Source organism: Myxine glutinosa, chromosome 12 (genome assembly GCF_964187855.1).
Source record: "Myxine glutinosa chromosome 12, kmMyxGlut1.1, whole genome shotgun sequence".
NCBI classification, from domain to species: domain Eukaryota; kingdom Metazoa; phylum Chordata; class Myxini; order Myxiniformes; family Myxinidae; genus Myxine; species Myxine glutinosa.
In genome coordinates this window covers 7,059,866-7,081,895 of record NC_136272.1, presented here as the reverse complement: position 1 = coordinate 7,081,895, position 22,030 = coordinate 7,059,866, and the positions used below count along the sequence as shown (strand labels likewise).

Genomic DNA, 22,030 nt, shown 5'->3' with positions numbered 1-22,030 from the left:
AACAGTTAAAAGGATTTTGAGCCGATAGCTGTTACGGCTTTGGCAAGATCGATGGAGACAGTGATCTGTTAGCGTATTGACCACCCAAATAGCTATGTGGAATTCTCTCGTTGAGATTAAACTAATCGTGTTCACAATCGCTATGTCGTATGTACTCCCGATACGTGTTTCCTTCAGTTGAAATGGGTTAGAATTCTCTCAAGCAGGGATTCAACCCATGTCCTCATAAAAGGTCTTTTTCCAAGATCACCGAGTTCGATCGGTGCAGCCGTTTGTGCGGCACCCGGGAAAAAACATCGTCACAATGAGAACAATGAACGTTATGCGAACGCGAATGTTATACGGGAGTCCAAACCTGAGAATGCTGGAGACTAAAGCTGAAATTGGGAAAACTAAATAGCCTATTTTACTCCTGGAGATCCCAGGATTATCCACCTAAAATATCTTTGCGATCGGTTCAGCAGTTTTTACGGTAGCTTCGAACAGACAGACGGACGGACATTTGGTGAATTATAGTAAGATTGCCATTGTCATGTTTTATGCGGTGCAAGATATACTGACAAAAGTTTCCTGTATTGCAGTCGTACACCTTTTTATCGCAAGAATCGGACCGTTGGTCCGATTGACACGAAATTTTACCATAGGAGCGCCTCCGCCTGTAGAATATTTGAATTATTATGACGTCATAGGTCACGTGGTGCGGGCGCTATCTTGGAAAATACTTTACACCTCTATATCCAAACCGCTCAATGGAAAAAGTTGGAACAAGGCTCATTGTCAAGTACTCCCCATGGGGAATAAGATATGTTAAGGGGGCACTATACACACAGGCAGCAGCAGAAAAAAAAGACAAAAAAAGTTTTTACGATGCTGCTAGGAAAGCTTCCGTTCAGGAAACAAAGATACGGGGAAATATTTCAAAGGCAAAAAGAAAAAAGGAGGAAAGCTTTATTGAAGAAGAAGGCCAAACATATGGTAGTGGGGAGTTTGGAGAGGCGTTTGTCCATCAACATACAAGTACAAGGGTGAAAAGAATGAAAAAACTTGCAAAGTGAACTCCAGATTCATGAAATAATGGAAAAACATTGTACGCAATTGTAATTTCAATGTATAGGAAACGGAATCCTGATGTCAATGGCCACTTACAGCAAATGTGTGTTTACATAATATTAGTTTACATTTTCCCCTATAACTTTGGAATTCTTAATAGTCCTTGAGCCAGACCAAAAGTAATGCTCCGGCGGGGGGAGTAATTCTCATTATGATTTTCCATTAGACCAATGTCTCAAGTGTCAGAAAAGGTGTGATGGACATCTGAGAACGGTAGCTTAGTGCCCGGATGGACGCCATCTTTGAAACCACCCAGCTCGAAAATGCCCATTTGGTGGGGTACATTGTTGCACGTGTATCTGGACTTCTATACTAGCTATCAATGTGCGGTTGACGACTAAATATACGTCCGATGTGTACCGTCTAAATAAAAAATAATATGAAGCATTTTGTTTTAGATTAATTATTATAAAAATCAATTATCGAAAAAAAATCATATATTTTTCAATATTTTATTATTAGACTTGTACTTTTTTTAGTGAAACAACACTGGTATGATTTTCCAAATTATGCATTGTGCTACACCGTTTATCTGTCTATAAAAACAACTCAAAAACTAAAACATATCATCCACCACGAGTGTACACAAAAAATATATGAAAAGGCATGCACTTTCCACAAACCGAAACTATGTCAGTTGGAATTTCCCGCCGATAATCAACCCACAGAACCCAGTGCCGAAAGTGACGTCAGTCTATTCTATATCTATATTCTAATATTCTATATTCTATATCTCAGTCTGAGATTTGTTGCGGTGACCTGATTAATTTCTGAGGGGGGGGGGGGGGGGTGGGTGGCTTAAGAACTAAAAGTGAACATGTTAGATGGCGCCACATACAACTCTATTATAGATATACAGCGGTGGGAAACGAGAGGGCCCACCTGCAATCAAGCCTGCAGATCTTTCTGACACTCTTGCAGGCGCAACATCCCTTGCGCAGCGCCGAAATCACGTATGGATTATGACTCGCATGCTGGAACCATGCGACCAGACAATCAGTTCGTGGACTGGTTTCAACATCATGACTAGAGATCGTGTTCAGGTGACGGAAGATGTAGTTGGCTACCTGCCGACTATAAACGCGCCTGCCACAGATATGGCAACAGTGCAAGAAATCCTCAGAGAAGCTCTGAACATCATGTCATCACTTCAGCTTGAGCGTATACCGGTGGTGCTAGACCAGGCACTATTTGCTAAGGCGACCGAAATAGCATGGAAAGATGTCAATTGATATGGAAGAATCGTGCTCATGATGGGGAACTTCCATACCATCTGTAACTTCATGTCGAGCATTGGGAAAATGTTTGGAGATGCAGGCCTTCGGGATGTAGCTGTTGAGTCAGGAGTAATCGCTGAAGGTTCCATCAACAGGGTTCTGGAAGGCAAGCAATACAACCGTGCTGTGCGACTCCACAAGTTGATGTACGAGGCACTAATGCGCATCATTTGGAAGGGCTTCCAGGTGTGGATAGAAAGCAATCATCCTGACAAGGAACCCCAGATTCGAAGCACTGACCTCAAAATTCGCAGCATCAAGGAGGATGTTTGCCACGAGACTCTCGCTGCTGCTCTCGATGATGATTCATGTGTACAGAGCTTTGACATGTTCGCAAAATACCTACATTTTCTGCGAACCAAACATGGAGACCTGGCTCGCTTCTGGATGATGTATATTGATATGGTAGAGACCCTGCTGGGGTTGATTCGTGCGGATAGAGAAGGCGACTGGATGCTTCACTTGGCTTGTGTCAGAAGAGTGATCCCTTGGTGTTTCGCAATGAACAAGGTGAACTATGCTAGATATCTACCAGTGTACTATGCACAGATGACGCAACTCCACGAAACATGCCCCGAGTTGTACAGGCATTTCAATCAAGGCTACTTCTCCGTACAGCTTAGACCAGGGAATCCATTTGCCAGAATCGCTGTTGATCAGACAACAGAAGAAACAGTAAACAAAGATACGCAAACAGCTGGACGAACACGAGGTTTTAGTCTTCGACAAGGGGCTGTGTCACGATACTATCTAACTGCAGAAAATCGGGCTACTGCACTGAGGCAACTACGAGAAACTATCCTTGTGAATGGCAGCGACACATCTCACGCCAAGCACCCTGACTTGTCTACTTCTCGCATCAAACGTGATGAGTCTGGCGTCACAGCTATCTGTGATCTACTGGAAAATGACTGGACCAATCCATTCGCCGATGATCCGTCATGTCTTCTCAGTATATCTACCGGAGCGGCTGCGAGGGAGGACGTTTCTAATGACCTACTCAACACCCTGCAAAAGGGGAAGCGGCGTATCAAAGCTTCCAGAAACGTCTTGAAGAGGGAACAGGCTTTCATGACACATTGAACAAGCTAAACTTGAAGACCTTTGGTAAGATCAAGCAGAAAGTTGTGAAGGGCACAAACAAGGAGATCGTCCTGAGAGCTGACAGACAACTGTTTGCCACCATGATACTCATCGCCAAGACAAGGAACCTCGACATGCAACTTGTCCTTTGTCACCCACTAGGGCCGTTACCATGGTCTTTGGCAAACGTTGATGGGTCAATGAAAAAAACGAACAAAGCTGCACTTGCGAAACACATGGAAGGTCTTGTGGAACCAGCCGAGAACGTTGACAAGCGAAGAGCAACAATAATTGATGCGATGGCTCATACAAAAGATGCATGGCGAGAACGACACGTTCGAAGAACTATCTGACCGCATCCTTGCTGCAGCGCTTCACGCTGGTCAAGGCAGTGAGCGCATCGATGTTGTCTTTGACACATACACAGAAGAATCCATCAAAGCAGCTGAGCGTGTGAACCGCGGTTCAAATGAAGGCATCAGTTTCAGCGAGATCAGACCCGCACACAAAATCATGAACTGGCGGCGTCTCCTTGCTTGCAGCCAGACAAAGGAGAAACTGGTTGTGTTTCTGGCGGAGTCGTGGAAACATGAAACAAATCGCGAAAAGCTAGGCAACAGAACACTGTATGTCACCTGTGGTGAAAAATGTCTGGTACCGACCCGCGATAGGTGGAAGTTGGTGCAAGCACTCGAATGTAGCCACGAGGAAGCAGACACGCGTATGTTTCTCCACGCAAAGCACGCCGCTACCCACTACAAGACGATCATCTTAGTGGCAGATGACACCGACGTTCTGATCATCAGTCTTCATCTCAGCAGAACCATCGATAGTCAGCTCTTCATCAGACGAGGAACAAAGGTTCGAGTCAGAATGATCGACGTTGGAAAGTTGGCTGCGGTATTGGGGTCTGGAGTTTGCAGTGCATTGCCAGGGCTTCATGCATGGAGCGGGTGTGACACTGTGAGTGCTCTGGCTAGCCAAGGAAAGATAAAGGCTTTGAAGCTTGTGCAAGCGAATGAGCTGTATCTTCAAGCATTCACAGATCTGGGATCTTCGTGGAATGTACCAACAGACGTCTTCAATAGCATTCAGGCCTTCACGTGTCAGCTGTACGCCAAGAACACGAAGATCGTCGGTGTTAATTCGCTCCGTTATCACATGTTCTGTGCAAAGAAGGGCCAGATCGAATCTGGACAATTGCCGCCTTGTGAAGACTCCTTGATGCAGCATACGCTTAGGGCCAACTATCAGGCGGCTATCTGGCGACGCAGCCTTGAAAACCTACCAGACGTCCCAACACCATCAGCAGGACATGGTTGGGAACTCGATGATGGCGGTTCGCTCACAATCCGATGGATGGCGGGTCTACCAGCTCCAGATGTCATCTTGAATCTCATCTCATGCACATGCAGAAGGACGTGTCGACCGTCAGATTGCTCCTGCATACTGAATGGGTTGAAGTGCACTGTTGTGTGTAAGCTGCAGGGATGCTCCAACATGGTGCAGGATGATGCTATCGTGGCTCAGGATGCCAATGACTCTGATGGCGACTCTGATGATTAACTTTGTGTGCACTGTATATTGTATAGCATATGTTGTTCTCTATTATAATGCAGGCCAAATTGCCTGAAAATCTTTATAGACAGATAAACGGTTTAGCAAAATGTATAATTTGGAAGATCATACCGGTGTTATTTGACTAAAACATGACATGTTCAATGATACCTCCGCTTGCTTATTAGGAATATACATCGTATGGTGTTAAAATCAGCTCCATACGTCTTTCCAAACTCTAGTAATGAATAATTAATATAATTGGCGGCCATTTTGAAATCCAAGATGGCCACCAAAGTGCAGATTTCCTATGTAACAATTTCCGCCTGCTTATTAGATATCGTATGGTGTTAAAATCCTCTCCGTACGACATTCCTAACTTGCGTTATCGTCAGAATAGATAATGGCAGCGGCGGCCTAAGTCATTTTATGCCTCTTTACATTTATTTGTTGTAAACTCGTGGTGGATGATATGTTTTAGTTTTTGAGTTATTTTTATAGACAGATGAACGGTGTAGCACAATGCATAATTTGGAAAATCATACCAGTGTTGTTTCACTAAAAAAAGTACAAGTCTAATAATAAAATATTGAAAAATATATGATTTTTTTTCGATAATTGATTTTTATAATAATTAATCTAAAACAAAATGCTTCATATTATTTTTTATTTAGACGGTACACATCGGACGTATATTTAGTCGTCAACCGCACATTGATAGCTAGTATAGAAGTCCAGATACACGTGCAACAATGTACCCCACCAAATGGGCATTTTCGAGCTGGGTGGTTTCAAAGATGGCGTCCATCCGGGCACTAAGCTACCGTTCTCAGATGTCCATCACACCTTTTCTGACACTTGAGACATTGGTCTAATGGAAAATCATAATGAGAATTACTCCCCCCGCCGGAGCATTACTTTTGGTCTGGCTCAAGGACTATTAAGAATTCCAAAGTTATAGGGGAAAATGTAAACTAATATTATGTAAACACACATTTGCTGTAAGTGGCCATTGACATCAGGATTCCGTTTCCTATACATTGAAATTACAATTGCGTACAATGTTTTTCCATTATTTCATGAATCTGGAGTTCACTTTGCAAGTTTTTTCATTCTTTTCACCCTTGTACTTGTATGTTGATGGACAAACGCCTCTCCAAACTCCCCACTACCATATGTTTGGCCTTCTTCTTCAATAAAGCTTTCCTCCTTTTTTCTTTTTGCCTTTGAAATATTTCCCCGTATCTTTGTTTCCTGAACGGAAGCTTTCCTAGCAGCATCGTAAAAACTTTTTTTGTCTTTTTTTTCTGCTGCTGCCTGTGTGTATAGTGCCCCCTTAACATATCTTATTCCCCATGGGGAGTACTTGACAATGAGCCTTGTTCCAACTTTTTCCATTGAGCGGTTTGGATATAGAGGTGTAAAGTATTTTCCAAGATAGCGCCCGCACCACGTGACCTATGACGTCATAATAATTCAAATATTCTACAGGCGGAGGCGCTCCTATGGTAAAATTTCGTGTCAATCGGACCAACGGTCCGATTCTTGCGATAAAAAGGTGTACGACTGCAATACAGGAAACTTTTGTCAGTATATCTTGCACCGCATAAAACATGACAATGGCAATCTTACTATAATTCACCAAATGTCCGTCCGTCTGTCTGTTCGAAGCTACCGTAAAAACTGCTGAACCGATCGCAAAGATATTTTAGGTGGATAATCCTGGGATCTCCAGGAGTAAAATAGGCTATTTAGTTTTCCCAATTTCAGCTTTAGTCTCCAGCATTCTCAGGTTTGGACTCCCGTATAACATTCGCGTTCGCATAACGTTCATTGTTCTCATTGTGACGATGTTTTTTCCCGGGTGCCGCACAAACGGCTGCACCGATCGAACTCGGTGATCTTGGAAAAAGACCTTTTATGAGGACATGGGTTGAATCCCTGCTTGAGAGAATTCTAACCCATTTCAACTGAAGGAAACACGTATCGGGAGTACATACGACATAGCGATTGTGAACACGATTAGTTTAATCTCAACGAGAGAATTCCACATAGCTATTTGGGTGGTCAATACGCTAACAGATCACTGTCTCCATCGATCTTGCCAAAGCCGTAACAGCTATCGGCTCAAAATCCTTTTAACTGTTGATTTGGAAGTTTTTACAATGAAGGAAACACGTATCGGGAGTACATACGACATCGGGAGTACTAACTGCATGCGCCTTCAGTATCAAGCTTAAATCTGTCATGGCGGATCTGAAGAGCGGAATGCTTGGAGACGTGGTGGGCTACTTCGGCATGAAGGAGGATGAGAAACGTGGACTCCCACACTGCCACATCCTGCTGATACTTGCTCCCGCATGACGTTATTTTCCTGGGTGCCGCACAAACGGCTGCACCGATCAAGATTTAACGGATGTTTATATAAATAGTTTAAAAGAAAAAAAGCCTTCAATTTCTGATATTTGGCCTTTTCATTTGGGCCTCCCAATTGAAGCCCCGCCCGTAGGGTGGGTACCGTTGCTAGCAGCAATAAAAAGAAAACTAGAACAGCACTCAGTAGAGCACGCATACCCTCGCCAGGTTGAGAAGTTTACGCTTTGTATATCACCGATAGGCCAGATCTAGATTAATTAACTTCAACCAAAATCGAATCGGCTTGTTCTTCTCACACACCCAACAAGTCCACTAAGTTTTGTCATAATCTGTCAATAAAGTTAAGATATCATGCTAAACTGTACATAACGTTTGGCCCCGTCTCCCAAAAGGTGAAGAATCACTTGGAAAAAGTAAAAGAAAATTTATTTTTTTTTATGCTTTCCGGATCCAGATTTTCACCAAAATCTAATAAATTCTTCCTTGCCACAAACCCAACCTGTCCACCAGGTTTTGGCCGAATCTGTCCATAACTTTATAAGATATCCTGCTTCCAGACAAACAGGGGTGAAAAATAACCTCCGTCCACCTTCGGTGGCGGAGGTAAGAAACCTTTCTTGTTGGACTCCACTGCAAAATATCAAGAGGAATGCGAGAAGGAGTTTTCCAAGCGCTGGATTCTTGCAACGCCATTACATTTTAGGTTGTGCATGAAGAGTCCATCTGCAGAAAGAAGTGAAAGAGACCATATACATATTAAATATGCAAACTAGCACAGCACTCTTCGATGTCGACCGATATGCCTCCGCCCACATTATTACATCATTATACATAGTCCATGGGCCAGGATCCCAAATTTCCAGTATCGGTACCACCCGGGGTGACATTCTCTGTGGTGTTTTTAACTTTCTATATGTCTCTAGTTTGCATTTTGATATGATAGCCCTTGCAGACTCACAGCTTTTAGAGTTTATCACTTCTTGTAATGGACATGCCCCATGGATGAAAGGCGTGAACACACACTTTACCACTATCCTTTATTCTCACACCACAATCTTTCTGTTAAGAATCAGTTCAGTCACAGACAGGCATAAAATACCACATAGGGATCCTTTCTTACCAGTATCACGAATGTAGGCAGTCATTCTCGTACATAAAGGCAGATTTTGTAGATGAAGTGGGTTGTTTTCAAAAAAATTCGAACTTAACAACAAAATATTTATGCAAGTTGAACAAAATATTTATGTTTTTGTCAAGTCACACCCTGTGACAAATCAGACTCTAGGTTTCCTGTTTTAAGCAAGGTCATTGATTCAGTAGAATCAACATGCATCCATGACACTTTTTCTTTGGCTCTTAACATTATTAAATGAAGTACAGTTTCACGTTTCTGTTTGTGCATAATTATGCCACCAAGTTATTCATCATCACCGTCATCCATATCAGTCAGTTAATTCCACTTCTGGCTCTTCTTCACTGGCTTGGTTGCTGTACGTTTGTAGTTTGCACATGTCTGTGCACTTCAGGCCATTGCTGAGGCAGTTACATGCTGGTAGTTTGCATGACCGCACACATTTGCAGGAGAGCAGCTGCAGCACAGCATCTGGTGCAGGCGAGCCATGCATCCACTCAACAGCCAGCTCCCCATCCTCATCAGTTGTCCAACCACAGTCCTTTGGGCTTGGAACATACGGCTGGCTCTGCAGACATCTCCTCCAGATGGCAGCTTGATAGTTTGCACGGCGAGCATGCATGAATAGACATTCCTCACAAGGAGGGAGTTGACTTGACTCAACTTCTCCACGTCTGGCACAGAACAGTTGGTATCGAAGCTTGTTGACTTCAGATGTGCGGCTAGAAGGCATGTACATATGGCAGGTGATCTCCTGTAGCTTCTGGAACAGTTCTGCAGATACTTCCCATGAACGTCCAAGTTCCATGAAAGCTTCCTGGTAGGTCTTGTCAGACTTCACCTGCTTCAAGGTCGTCATCTTCCCACGGCCAGCGAATGCACTGACTGTATCACAGCCCGTGAAGGCATGCATACCAATCGAGGCATCACAGACAGTACCTCCCAGTGCATGGCTTAGCTTGGTGATGTCCAGGAACCTTGTCCAGTTCTTTGTTCCACATTTCTGGTACATGGGACATGGGATGTTGCTGCTGACCCCCAGGCAGATAACCAAGATGTCTGTATCCTCAGCTTTGCTGCTTTGGTTAAGACATCTCCAGAGCTGGCAGTCCTTGCTTCTTGCAGATCCTTCTTCATGTTGTGGGCTTGTTTGGCAAGATCATCCATGGAAAGGCTGTCTGGATAGAGGAGAATCTTTCCTTTCTCATCAGAGACAAAGTGGAGTGATCCTCCCAGCTCACTTTCCAGCTTACGACGAAAATGTTTCTTCGTTGAGGGTTTCATTTGAGGGTTTCATTTGGGTAATGCCATGTGCGTTCATGGATCTCTCTAGCCTACCTGTGAGGTCTGTCATAGGCAGTATTTCAGGATTGGGAAATAATTTATTCCTGATATACAAGAAGAGTTCCTCATAGGCTTGTCTCACTGCTTCCTCATACTCTGCATCCTCTCTTTGTTCATTCTCCTCACCTGCACCAGAGCTGGCAGAAGACTCGTCTTTTGTGTACAGTTTGTAGCATGACTTGTGGTAATGTCCCTCTGCAGCAACAAGGTCTCTGCTCAGTAAGGCAAGGATTCTTGGATCCAGTTTTTTGGTTGCTGCATTGCGACCCCTGGCATCTGCACGTAACTCAACACACTGGATGAGGGGTTCCCTTGTATTGTGTCCTTTTAGGTATCTGCTCGACTTGTTGCAGAAAATGCAGATTTTATCATACACTCTTGATGTACCTGGCGCATCCCTAGCTGATCTTCTTGAACTGACCTCCCCAGGTTCATCTTTGGGGTCTTTGGAAAGGAGAGAGTCAAGAGACTTCTTCATGGTGAAAATGCTACGGCATTTGCGATGATACTGCAATTGTGGTATATGTCCTTCTTCAATGCCTTTGGCTATATCCAGAAATGGAGCATGCCGTCTGATCTCTGCAGCCCTGAGCAAAGTGTTCCATGAGTCCAGATCTTGTGGTGACACCAGGGAGTAGGAGTCTTCATTAGAGCAATGAATGATACAGTCAGTGCGTGCTCGCTTCCATGGCATGGCAGGGTGGCACCTTCATCTCTACTTGGTGGATCCATCATGTACACCTCAGGACGTCAGCACACTACAGTAGACACCTGCAATGTACAAGCAGCAATCTGTGTTCCAGCAATCCAATGCATTCTTTGTTCTGACAGTACCATTGAAAGCAAAACAAAATCTTATCTAAGATCTGCCACATCTTGACCTCACTGGTAAGTTAATCCTAGAAAAGGAAAGGATATTACCATAGTTAACTGATCTTAACTAATCAAACTTAATTAACCTTAATTAGAACTGCAAAAGATAACTTACATAGCCAGATATCTCGCCAGTTCCATCAAAGGAGCTGAAAAAAAAGCTTACATCTATCCGCAATTAACTCTTCCTAGAAAAAAAGCTGAACGTGAGTACACAATTATCCAATAAGAAAGTACAGACAAATAGGAAATGCATTTATTTTGCTCTGATGTTTAATAATTACAATATAGTAGCATTTCTCACATGGTTTTAGTTCTGTATTGACTGAAATTAGATGTGATCTTTGCATACCGCAATATTTAAATGAATTACGCAATGCCGCTATTGGGTGAATTTAAAGTTTTTACAAAAAACTGACAAAGCTGCCAGTGTGGAAAGGCCATCACATCTTAATGTACTTATATTGACCCAATAAACATTTTAGTACCACTTAGGTTTGGTCACCCCAGGTGGTACCGATATCTGGCCTGGCCCATGGACTAACATACTTATACCAAGTTTGATTTAAATCCTTAAAGCTGTAACAAAGTAACAAATTTTTACCGAACGAACCAATGCCCTTTGACCATTTAAATCCATAATCTCATTCGTTCATATTGTTGCGGTTTTGAGAACCCTTCACGAGTAAATTTTTGTAAATGTTCCCTTATAAATAATCCCCTGTAAATACTCCCATTGTTGGTGTAAAGGTCAAAGGTCGCACCCTAGTTAGGCCATGTACAACACGTAGGACACCATAGGATCTTCTTTAGTTATTTCATTAGTATGTGTTTCAGGTAAGGATCTGTTTCCAATAGTTTGACTGCGTTGTATTAATCAAATAACCTCGCCCCCTTCTCAAATTCCCATTCCTATTCATTTTGTGGCTTTACCCTCTCCAAATTGTAAGGCGTGCTTTTGCCAGCAGCATTAGCTGCCGTTGAGCTAAAGCTCGCCCCAAGCCGCCATTGCCAGCAGCGTTCGCTGCCTTTTGGTTTGTTCCTGCCCGCCGCCATTACGCACGCGGTCAGAGTGGGAGAGGAAGGGAGGAGCGGCCCGGAACACAGGCGTTCTATGGTTTATTTTTTGTACTCGTGAACTCGCGTCACGAGGGGAGGTACGAATGAACCCTTGCGGCCAATCCGGGCAGAGGCGTGTTCACCGGTAGGCGGAGCAAGGCGACGCAGCTTGATACACGAGGCTTGTCATAAAAGCGCGAGCGCAAAGCCCTTTCACGGGGAGAGCAGATGCGGAGCAGAGCAGATGCGAGGAGAGAAGATCGGCAAACTTGTGGGAACAGCGCAGAGGCGGAGAATATAAGAACATTGCGCGGAGGATCGTTTGGGACGATCGTTTTCGATACGAACTGCCCTGGTTTTGAGAGCGTTCGGCACGCTATACGTATGCGCATTCCAGCCCCTCGCATATGTAAGGTCCGGTCGCGCGTTAAGCTGCCAGCCGTTCTTCGCACGCGGACCCGGAGCCTGGACCATCCCATCGCCTGGAACCATCTGCCTGGACCTTCCTCCCCTACCAGCTACCATTCCGTGTGAGTCTGTCTGTTTGTCCTGGGCGTGTTATACAAGAGTGTATAAGGTTGCCCTATGTCCTTTTATTTCCACTTCTTGTATATTCCCTTCTTTCGTTTACTCTTTTAGATAGTTAATAAACCATATTTGTTCTTCCTTCACCATTCTTATTCTTTGGTTCCTCTCATCCGGTCGCTTTAGTCTTTTCCCCATTGAATATCGGTGGCACGATATAGGAACCGCTCAGAATCGGGTTAGTCTTTTTGCTAACGGCTCGGATCGTGGATTGCTAAACCGCTCGGCAATTACCATCACATCCGCGGTTCGAGCAGGGACTCATCTCCCTGCTTTGCGGAGAGATTGGTGAAGGTATTTGGGAAACCTTTGACCAATCACCCTGGCCAATCTCATCCCGCAAAGGAGCGGGATAGTTCCAGGACCGGAGACGGCCAGCTTAACAAGACAAGGGGATTAACCCCCCCCTTGCTAATGGGAGTGCCGTACTCCGAGATCCGCAACAATAATTGCCTCATCATATATACATGTATCAAGTTTGACTTTGTTCCCTTCAGCAGTTCTCAAGTTATTGCAGGAAAGAAAACCTGTCACGAACACATGGACAGACACACACATGCACGGACGGACAACCTCAAAAACAATGGCTCCGGTGACTTCGTTGGCCGAAGCATAAAAAAGTAAGAATTTGACAACGCCCATTCTGTTGTATGTTTCCAGACATACTCATTCCTTCTCAAAGTCTTCGTTTGCCCCATTAACCCCTCAACTTTCCCCCTACTTTTTTGAATCAACCCACCTGTCACTACTGTTCGTACAAGGTGAGGTGGCACATGAATAGCGCACTTCCGATAGTGATTGAAATCACCCACAAACTACAATGAAAACAATGTTGCCAATGCACATCTTCCAATTAACCATTCCTTCAAAAAATAAAGGACCAATTAGATCAAGGCTCGACTGAGTGAGGCTTTTTTCAATTTCCTCTTCAATTCATTCCACTTCAAAAAAAAAAAAAATTCAATCTCTTACAGTCCTTCCTTTCTACATTCTTTAAATTCACCTTCATTCCACCCCTCCTCTATCATTTTCAAACGGATCTCTGACTTGAAAATCACAATAAACCCAGTTTGTAACTAGAACGGGCACTCGGTAGAGCGCATACCTTCGCCGCAGCTACTGTTCTGTACTTGGTAAAAATACGATTTTGACCTTTTCGTGACCTTGACCTTGACCTTTGACCCGATTGCTCCCAAAATCTAATCAAATGTGTCCCGTATAATAACCAATCATCCCACCAAATTTCATGCAATTCGGTTGAATACTTTTTGAGTTATGCGAATAACATACACACACACACACAGACATACAAATAAATACACAGCGATCAAAACATAACCTTCCGCTTTTGCGAAGGTAATAAATGTTCGTTTTTCATTAATCATCCACTTTCTAAACTCACTCCTCACAGCTCCTCCCCTAAACTCCCCCCCTCACCCCTCCCATTCAATTATCCCCCCTCACCCCTCCCCTCCTAACCCCCCCCCCCTTCTCCTAAAACACTCCCTTGCCCCTCCCTTTCAATTCTCCCCCCTCCCCTCCAAATCTCCCCCCTTGCCCCTCCCCGCATAAACTCCCCCAACACCCCTCCAAATCTCTCCCCTCACCCCTCCCCTTCCCTTCAAAACTCCACACCAACCCCTCCCCTTCAAATCTCCCCCCCCCCCCCCCGACCATCTTTCTCCAGTTCTCCCCACTTAGTCTCCTTTATATCTCATACCTCCTTCAACCTTCAACCTTCTACATTGCTCGGCTCCCCCCCCCCCCCCCCCTCAAACAACCCCTCACTGTGCCTCATCACCATCAAACATTTTGTCCTCTTCATCCTTCCCTTTCTCCTAACTCTTCTGCAATCTCTGACACACTATCAACAGCTCTCCCTACCTCCCCCTCTCACCCCACCCCTCTCCTGTCCTGCACCCGATGCTACCCCTCCCTCTTCCTTAACGGTATGGACCTCAAACATCTGGGGCCTTCACTCAAACCTGATTGATCTCTCCATACAGGTTGCTTCTGACAAACCAGATGTAATTTGCGAAACAGAAACTTTCCTCCTTCAATATGTCTCCGATTCCTTAATATCTCTTCCTGGTTACTCCCTCCTCCGGTATGATAGACCTGAGCCTCGTCCTGGAGGTGGGGTTGCTATCTTTATCAAAAACTCTCTTCCTCACTCTCCTTGCACTCCTTGCACTGCCCTCTCTCCACCCCATCCCCAGGAGTACCTCTGGCTACGGCTCTCTCCGCTCCCACCTTTTGTTCATACGTGTTCTGTACCGTCCTCCAAACAGTGATGACTCCATTCACATTTTGCTGTCTGACAACATGGACCAACTTCTATCCACTCATCCCAACTCTCTCTTCCTCATATGTGGCGACTTCAACTGTCATCATGCCAGCTGGCTGGGTGTGGGTACCTCTCTCACCAACCATGGGACCTCAGAAAAGGATTTCTGCGACTCATTGGTACTGACACAATCTGTTAATTTCCCGACGCGGATCTCAGTCAATGGAGTATCTTCTCTTCTAGACTTGGTTATGACCAACTTCCCTGCAAATGTCTGCTGCTCTTTTCTGCTCTAATCGGTTCTTCTGATCATGTGCTTCTTAAAGTGGACATCTCTCTGGCCATTCTCAGAGAGCGTCCTCAGCGTCGACAAGTCTGGCATTTCACTCAGGCCGACTGGCATGGTCTTCAAGCAGCCATCAATCATCTTTTTTTTTTTTCTTTTTCTTTTTTGTATACAAGATCGAGGCTCGTGAAAGAGCGAACATTAATCACACAGAAAGACAAACCGACACATAAAACATATAACATCGGGAGCGGTAGACAAGATGGGGAGAGAGGGGGAAGGACACAAACACAACATTTGAGAGCAGGGACCGAGAGACATGGAGACATCGAGAAATCTGAGAGAGGGCGAGGGCTTTGGGGGGGGGGGGGGCATGGGAAGGGGGCGATGGGAGAGGTATAAAACATATGGACACTTCCAGGACTTCCAGGAAAAGAAGTTGGAATTTCAAACAAGGTGGATCTGGGGTGAATTAGCGGGGGTAGAAAAGATCAAGGTTTTGGATGGGGGAAGATAAGAGATGGTGGTGAACAGCTGTTTTAAAGACCTGGAGGGAGGAGTGGGATTGAAGGGAGTGAGGGAGTTTGTTCCAGAGGCGGGAGAAAAGAGGAATGAAAGAGTGAAGGTGAGCAGAGAGCCGAGATTTCGGCAGTTTAACCATCAGAGGGTTGCTGGCAGATCTTGTGCGACCTGTAGGAATATTTGGGGGACAGAGCACAGAGAGAGCTGGGGGTGCAAGGCCGGAGAGGAGTCGGTAGAAGACAGAAAGACCACCTACCTGCCTGCGGTGAGTGAGTGAAAGGCCCTCAGAGATAGCTTCATCGCGGGAGATTCCAATAATTCTGAAAGCTTTGGTTTCAACAGCGTGAAGCCGAGCTAGGTGTGAAGCAGGAGCACCGGCCCATAGGGGAGAACAGTATTCCATTGAGCTGCGGATGAAAGCCTTGTATGTGGTGAGGAGCTCAGGTGTGCCGAGGAAGGACTTCGCACGACGGAGGATGCCCAGTCGGCGACTGGCTTTGGAGGCCAGCTTGGAAATGTGGTTTTCCCAAGAAAGATCATGGCAGATAGTGAGACCCAAAAGCTTGAGCGACAGAACTTATTGGAGAGGATTGTTGAGAAAGTAGATGGGGGGGTTGTCCAGTCGATCTTTTCGGAGAGACATAGTAAGAGTGTGAGATTTGTCAGGATTGAACGACATGTTCCACTTGTTTGACCAGTCTGTGATTTTGTCCAAGTCTTCAGAGAGTGAGGAGGCTGCAGACTGCCGATCTGAGGGAAGAGGAATGGAGCGGCAGAGAGTGGAGTCATCAGCAAAGAGATAGAGAGGATTTTCAAGAGAGTCAGAGAGATCATTGATGAAGACCAGAAAAAGCACGGGGCCCAGAACACTGCCTTGGGGAACTCCAGCCTGAACAGGAAGAGGAGATGAGAGAAACCCATTCAGGGCCACACGTTGACGACGACTAGAGAGGAAGTCCGCCAGCCATGCGTGGAGATTTCCATGGATACCAAAGGAGGAGAGTTTGGTGAGCAGAGCGGGGTGCCAGACCGTGTCGAAGGCACGTGATATGTCGAGGGAGACAGCTCTAATTTCCTGTTTGGCATTGAGGACCTCCATCCATTGTTGAGACAGCAGAAGCAGCATGTCCAGAGTAGAGTGACCTGGTCTGAAACCAAATTGATGATCAGAGATCAAGCCATTGGAGAAGAGGAAAGATTTCATATCCAAAGCAATGATGGATTCCATGACTTTGCTGATAATTGGGAGAAGGCTGATTGGTCTGTAGTTGCTAGGATCTGTTTTTGCACCTTTTTTGTGCATAGCGGTGATGTTGGCTGATTTCCAAGCAGATGGCAGTTGACCTTGAGCAAAAGAGAGGGTGAAGAGAACAGAGAGAGGGTGAGATAGAGCGGCAGAGCAGGATTTTAGGACCCGTGGGCTGATGCCGTCGGGTCCAGTTGCAGAATCACAGTCGAGGGTTGACAGAAACTTTTCCACCTTGTCAGGAGGAAAGGACACGGAGTCCAGGAGCAGCAGGGTACGACTGGGTATGGTGGGTACAGAGAGGGATGGGTTTGGGACACAAGATTTAGAGGCAAACACAGAGTTGAGGCATTCAGCTTTTTCACGTGCGGAGTCAGCTGTGTAGCCGTTTGAGGTAAGGGAGGGGATGGAGGGGGAACAAACACCAGAAACGGATTTGACCAGACGCCACCAGGATTTGGAAGAGGGAGACAGATAAGAGAGTTCGGTCTTCAGAATGGAGAGATATTGTTTCCTGGCTCTCCTGAGGGTGGACACACACTTGTTTCGGGCTTTGTGAAAGGAAATGAGATTTCCTTCCGTTGGATTTGCTTTCCAGGAGATGAAGGCAAGTTGTTTCTGGGCAACAGCCTCACCACAAGATTCCGTGTACCATGGACGGGAGGGAAGGGTATGACAACTGAAGACGAGATGGGATAAATCTGTGCATGAGAGAGAGCAATTTACTTTGGAAGAATTCCCAGGATGAGTTGATGTCAGAGGTGGTAGAGATGGGAGACCAGTCCAGATGATTGATGGCTGCTTGAAGACCGTGCCAGTTGGCCTGAGTGAAATGCCAGACTCGTCGACGCTGAGCAGGCTCCCTGAGGATGGTCAGAGAGATGTCCACTTTAACAAGGACATGATCAGATGAGCCGATTGGAGCAGAAGAAGAGCAGCAGACATTTTCAGGGAAGTTAGTCATAACCAAGGAGGGGTGAGGGGGTAGTTTAGGAGGGAGGGGGCAAGGGGGGAGATTTGAAAGGGATGGGTGATGGGGAAGATTTGGAGGGGAGGGGTGATGGGGAAGACTTGGAGGGGAGGGGTTATGGGGAAGATTTGGAGGGGAGGGGTGAGATTGGATTTTAGAAAGTGTACGATTTATGGGAAACGAACATTTATTGCAAAATGAGTTTCTTGTGACCTTCGAGTTAAAAATACGTTTAAGGACGCTGGATGGAGGATGGAGTGCAGGAGAGTTTAGGGAATGTAGAAAAAAGGCACTATAGGAGATGGATATTTTTTTTGGGATGAATTGATTTGGTGAGCAAGTCGAAAGCAGCCTTTTAAAGAAGAAGAAGAAAAAGGTGTTATAAAATATGACGGAATACATAACTTGATGGGAAAGTGTAAACATTGAAGGTTAACAGTGAAAACTATCTGGGGAAATGGGGGAGAAACACGTGGTCGAAGAACGAACGAACGAATAAGAATGAATAAACGAATGAGAACAGAGAAGGAAATGTTTTTTTTTTTTTTTTTTTTTTTTGATTTGAGATTTACACAAGGAAGTAGGCTATGGGTGAAAAGACTGGGAAATACAGAGAACGAAAGTTATTGGATCACAAACGACGGACCGCTGAGAGAAAAACAAAGCCTCAAGGTTGTACAGTGTACACTGTACAAGGCCTCAAGACACGACACGAATTAACACGATTTTCAATACAGGTATGAAAGATTTGCACCGAAAAATCTTCGTTGGGATACAATATACGTACAACACCATAAATAAATACAGTTTTAACGAAAATACAAATGGGAAACAATCACTTACTTAATCACTTAATCGTGTTAACTTAACTTCGATTTCAAATCGTTCGCGATGCGGCAAAGGCCTTGCTCGCGACACGGCAAACAGACGATCAATTTATGAAAGATAAACACCGAGAAACAACCAAAGTTGCACACAATAACTTCACACACCGAAAGATAAATACAGTTTCGACAAAATACAATTGTGAACAGACTTAGCTTCGAAAAACGTGGAGACCGTGTGGAGCTTCGAAAATCCCTCCCACCGTCTCCGAGATCTCGCGAGAGATCCCTGGACTGGTCTCCCATCTCTACTGCCTCTGACATCAACTCTTCCTGGGAATTCTTCCACAGTAAACTGCTCTCTCCAATGCACAGATTTATCCCATCTCTTCTTCAGTTGTCATACGCTTCCTCCTGTCCATGGTACACTGAATCTTGTGGTGAGGCAGTTGCCATGAAACAACTTGCCTTTGCCCACGGGTCCTAAAATCCTGCTCTGCCGCTCTTTCACACCCTCTCTCTATTCTCTTCACTTCTCTTTTGCTCAAAGTCATCTGCCATCAGTTTGGAAATCCGCCAACATTACCGCTTTACACAAAAAAGGTGCAAAAACAGACCAATCAGCCTGCTCCCAATTATCAGCAAAGTCATGGAATCCAGCATTGCTTCGGATATCAAATCCTTCCTCTTCTCCAATGGCTTTATCTCTGATCATCAATTTGGTTTCAGACCAGGTCACTCTACTCTGGACATGCTGCTTCTGCTGTCTCAACAATGGATGGAGGTCCTCAATGCCAAACAGGAAATGAGCCGTCTCCCTCGACATATCACGTGCCTTGAAAATTGAACAGCATTGGCACATTGAGTCTCTAAATAGGGAAACTATTTTTGAGGTCAAAAGGTCAAAGGTCAACTCAAGGTCAACATTCCAAAATCATCATTATTTATCTGAAAAATCGTCACTTTTCATCCTGTTGACCCGAGCTTTGATCAAGATTGTAAATTTTAATCTTCATGAAATGGACAATTTGCTGTATCAATGGAATTTTTTTTTCTTCGGGGTGGGGGGCGGATTTTACAAGTATCGTGCTCCGCATGACGTCTCCTTGTTTATTTTATTGTTACATTTTGCTTTGATAGAGAGTTATGGTTTGTGATGCCATACCTCTCGATGTGTGTGTGTGTGTGTCGTTATTTGCTATCTCCATATGCAGGTTTCAGAAGGTGAAATGGAGCACATGTATACATGCATATATATCCAAAAGACCCTTTAAGACCCCGAATACATAAAAGACCCCAAAAGGATCTTAAAGACTCCAAAAGGATCCAAATGGATCCCAAAAGACCCAGAGGTTCCAAATCCTAAAGACCCAGACACCCAGAAGACAATTAAAGACCACGAAAACACTTAAGATGCTTTAGTTTAGAGTTTAGACCCATTAGACAGCTTAGACAACACTGCGCATGTGCAAAAGGCCTCGTTCGCATTGGTGTGTCATATGGAAATTCGCGGATTGAAAGGCGCCATTTTGGTTAGGGCAAACACAGTGCAAGGTGCATGTTGTGGGAGAATACCAAAAAGTACATGTGTTCATATATTTCCATATACTTCTCCTTCTCCAAAAATGTGTTTTTGTCTAAAGTATAGAAATGGAATCTGGAGGAGAAAAGGCTTGCATGGACAGGTCATGAATTGACCTACAAAGGAGATAAAAAGGTGCTTAATTATCCCAACTGGTAATAACTGTCTAAGATGGGTTTCAGAATTCTCCAAGACAAAAACCAGAATGTCTCATTGGCTGAGCCGAGAGAGTCTGCTCGGAGACTTGCATTCCATACCATATATGGGAGTGAAGATTAAAAATATAAGGAAGATGGGACTTGGAGAAGGAAAGTGGCGCTGGACGAAGGAACGAAGGAAGCTCTACAAAGGAGGAGTGGATCATGCCACGACCGGCTGAACAAGGCTTTGTTAAAGTATAGTTCGTTTAGTATGGTATTTTACCTTGCATCAGTTCGTAATTCCCTACCCTCCCTTTTGAGTTAAATAAACCGAATATAAGAACAAAGTGGAGTCTTCCATCCTTCTTCCATTAAGAAATAGAACTCTTCCACAATGTGAACCACACGGCGAGACTGGAGGCACGAAACGGATTACTGTATATAGGTCAAAGCCCATGAGATGTCAAGCAATCTCAAATCATCGGAACACAAACAAAATGGACCTTATGTGTCATCGCTGTTCTTTGAAGACCTAAAGCAACAAGATTGTATTCATAGAATACTTGCCCTGCACAGTCAACTTGGTGTGAACTAATTCTTGTTTTTGAACTTTTTTCTTTTCTTTGATCCAATATGGCAGACCACATGAGCGATTACATCATAAATTTATATTCTCTAATACAATTTTTTCCATGGAGCGGTTTTGGAGATATAGAGATGTAACGTTTTTCAGTTTTCCCAAGATGGCGCCTGTACCACGTGACCTATTACATCATAATTATCATTAAAATATTCTTCAGGAGGAGGCGCTCCTATGGTGAAAATTTTGCGTCCATCAGGCGAAGCGTTGCAGAGAAAAAAAAAATTTCATACTGATCGGATGAAGCGTTATACTTGTCGAATGACATCATTAACATATCTTATTCCCCATGGGGAGTACTTGACAATGAGCCTTGTTCCAACTTTTTCCATTGAGCGGTTTGGATATAGAGGTGTAAAGTATTTTCCAAGATAGCGCCTGCACCACGTGACCTATGACGTCATAATAATTCAAATATTCTACAGGCAGAGGCGCTCCTATGGTAAAAAATTAGTGTCAATCGGACCAACGGTTGCCGAAAAAATGAATTTTAAAAATGCAGACAGACACACGAACACAACTGTATGGTATCTCGACAGACTACGATCGATTGTTGCACATTTATTGACTCTGCAGATCCAGGCCCGATTCACCCCAGCGCCGTAGGAGCTGAGCTGTAACTTCCGGAAACGGAAATAAACCCACGGTCACGGTGTCGGGATAAAACGGAGAATATTTGCACCTTCATACATGACATCCTCCCCTTTAAGTCCAAAATTACCAAGCGCAATACGTACTAGATTTCCAAAATTGACATTCCAAAAACATGTGAAAATATGTGTGCAAACAAAAGCAAGTGGACACGGGATATTAAAGCTGTCTCCCTCAACATATCACGTGCCTTCAATACGGTCTGGCACCCCGCTCTGCTCACCAAACTCTCCTCCTTTGGCATCCATGGAAATCTCCACGCATGGCTGGCGGACTTCCTCTCTAGTCGGTCAACGTGTGGCCCTGAATGGGTTTCTCTCATCTCCTCTTCCTGTTCAGGCTGGAGTTCCCCAAGGCAGTGTTCTGGGCCCTGTGCTTTTTCTGGTCTTCATCAATGATCTCTCCGATTCTCTTGAAAATCCTCTCTATTTCTTTGCCGATGACTCCACTCTCTGCCGCTCCATTCCTCATCCCTCAGATCAGCAG

The 22,030-nt window shown here is 44.7% G+C and overlaps 1 protein-coding gene across 4 annotated transcripts in view; it reads right to left on the bottom strand.

Moving 5' to 3' along the window:
- The window catches only part of LOC137415054 (sentrin-specific protease 1), a 149,617-nt gene that overhangs the window by 122,435 nt on the left and 5,152 nt on the right, over positions 1–22,030 (bottom strand). For 2 of the 4 annotated variants that reach the window (XM_068100612.2, XM_068100614.2), the window contains exon 2: positions 8,016–8,126. The exons of the other annotated variants lie outside the window; for them this stretch is intronic. In XM_068100612.2, coding sequence (XP_067956713.1) covers positions 8,016–8,096 — 81 coding nt within the window. In that variant the 5' untranslated portion in view covers positions 8,097–8,126. The remainder of the gene's footprint in view (positions 1–8,015; positions 8,127–22,030) is intronic. 4 annotated transcript variants of the gene reach the window in all.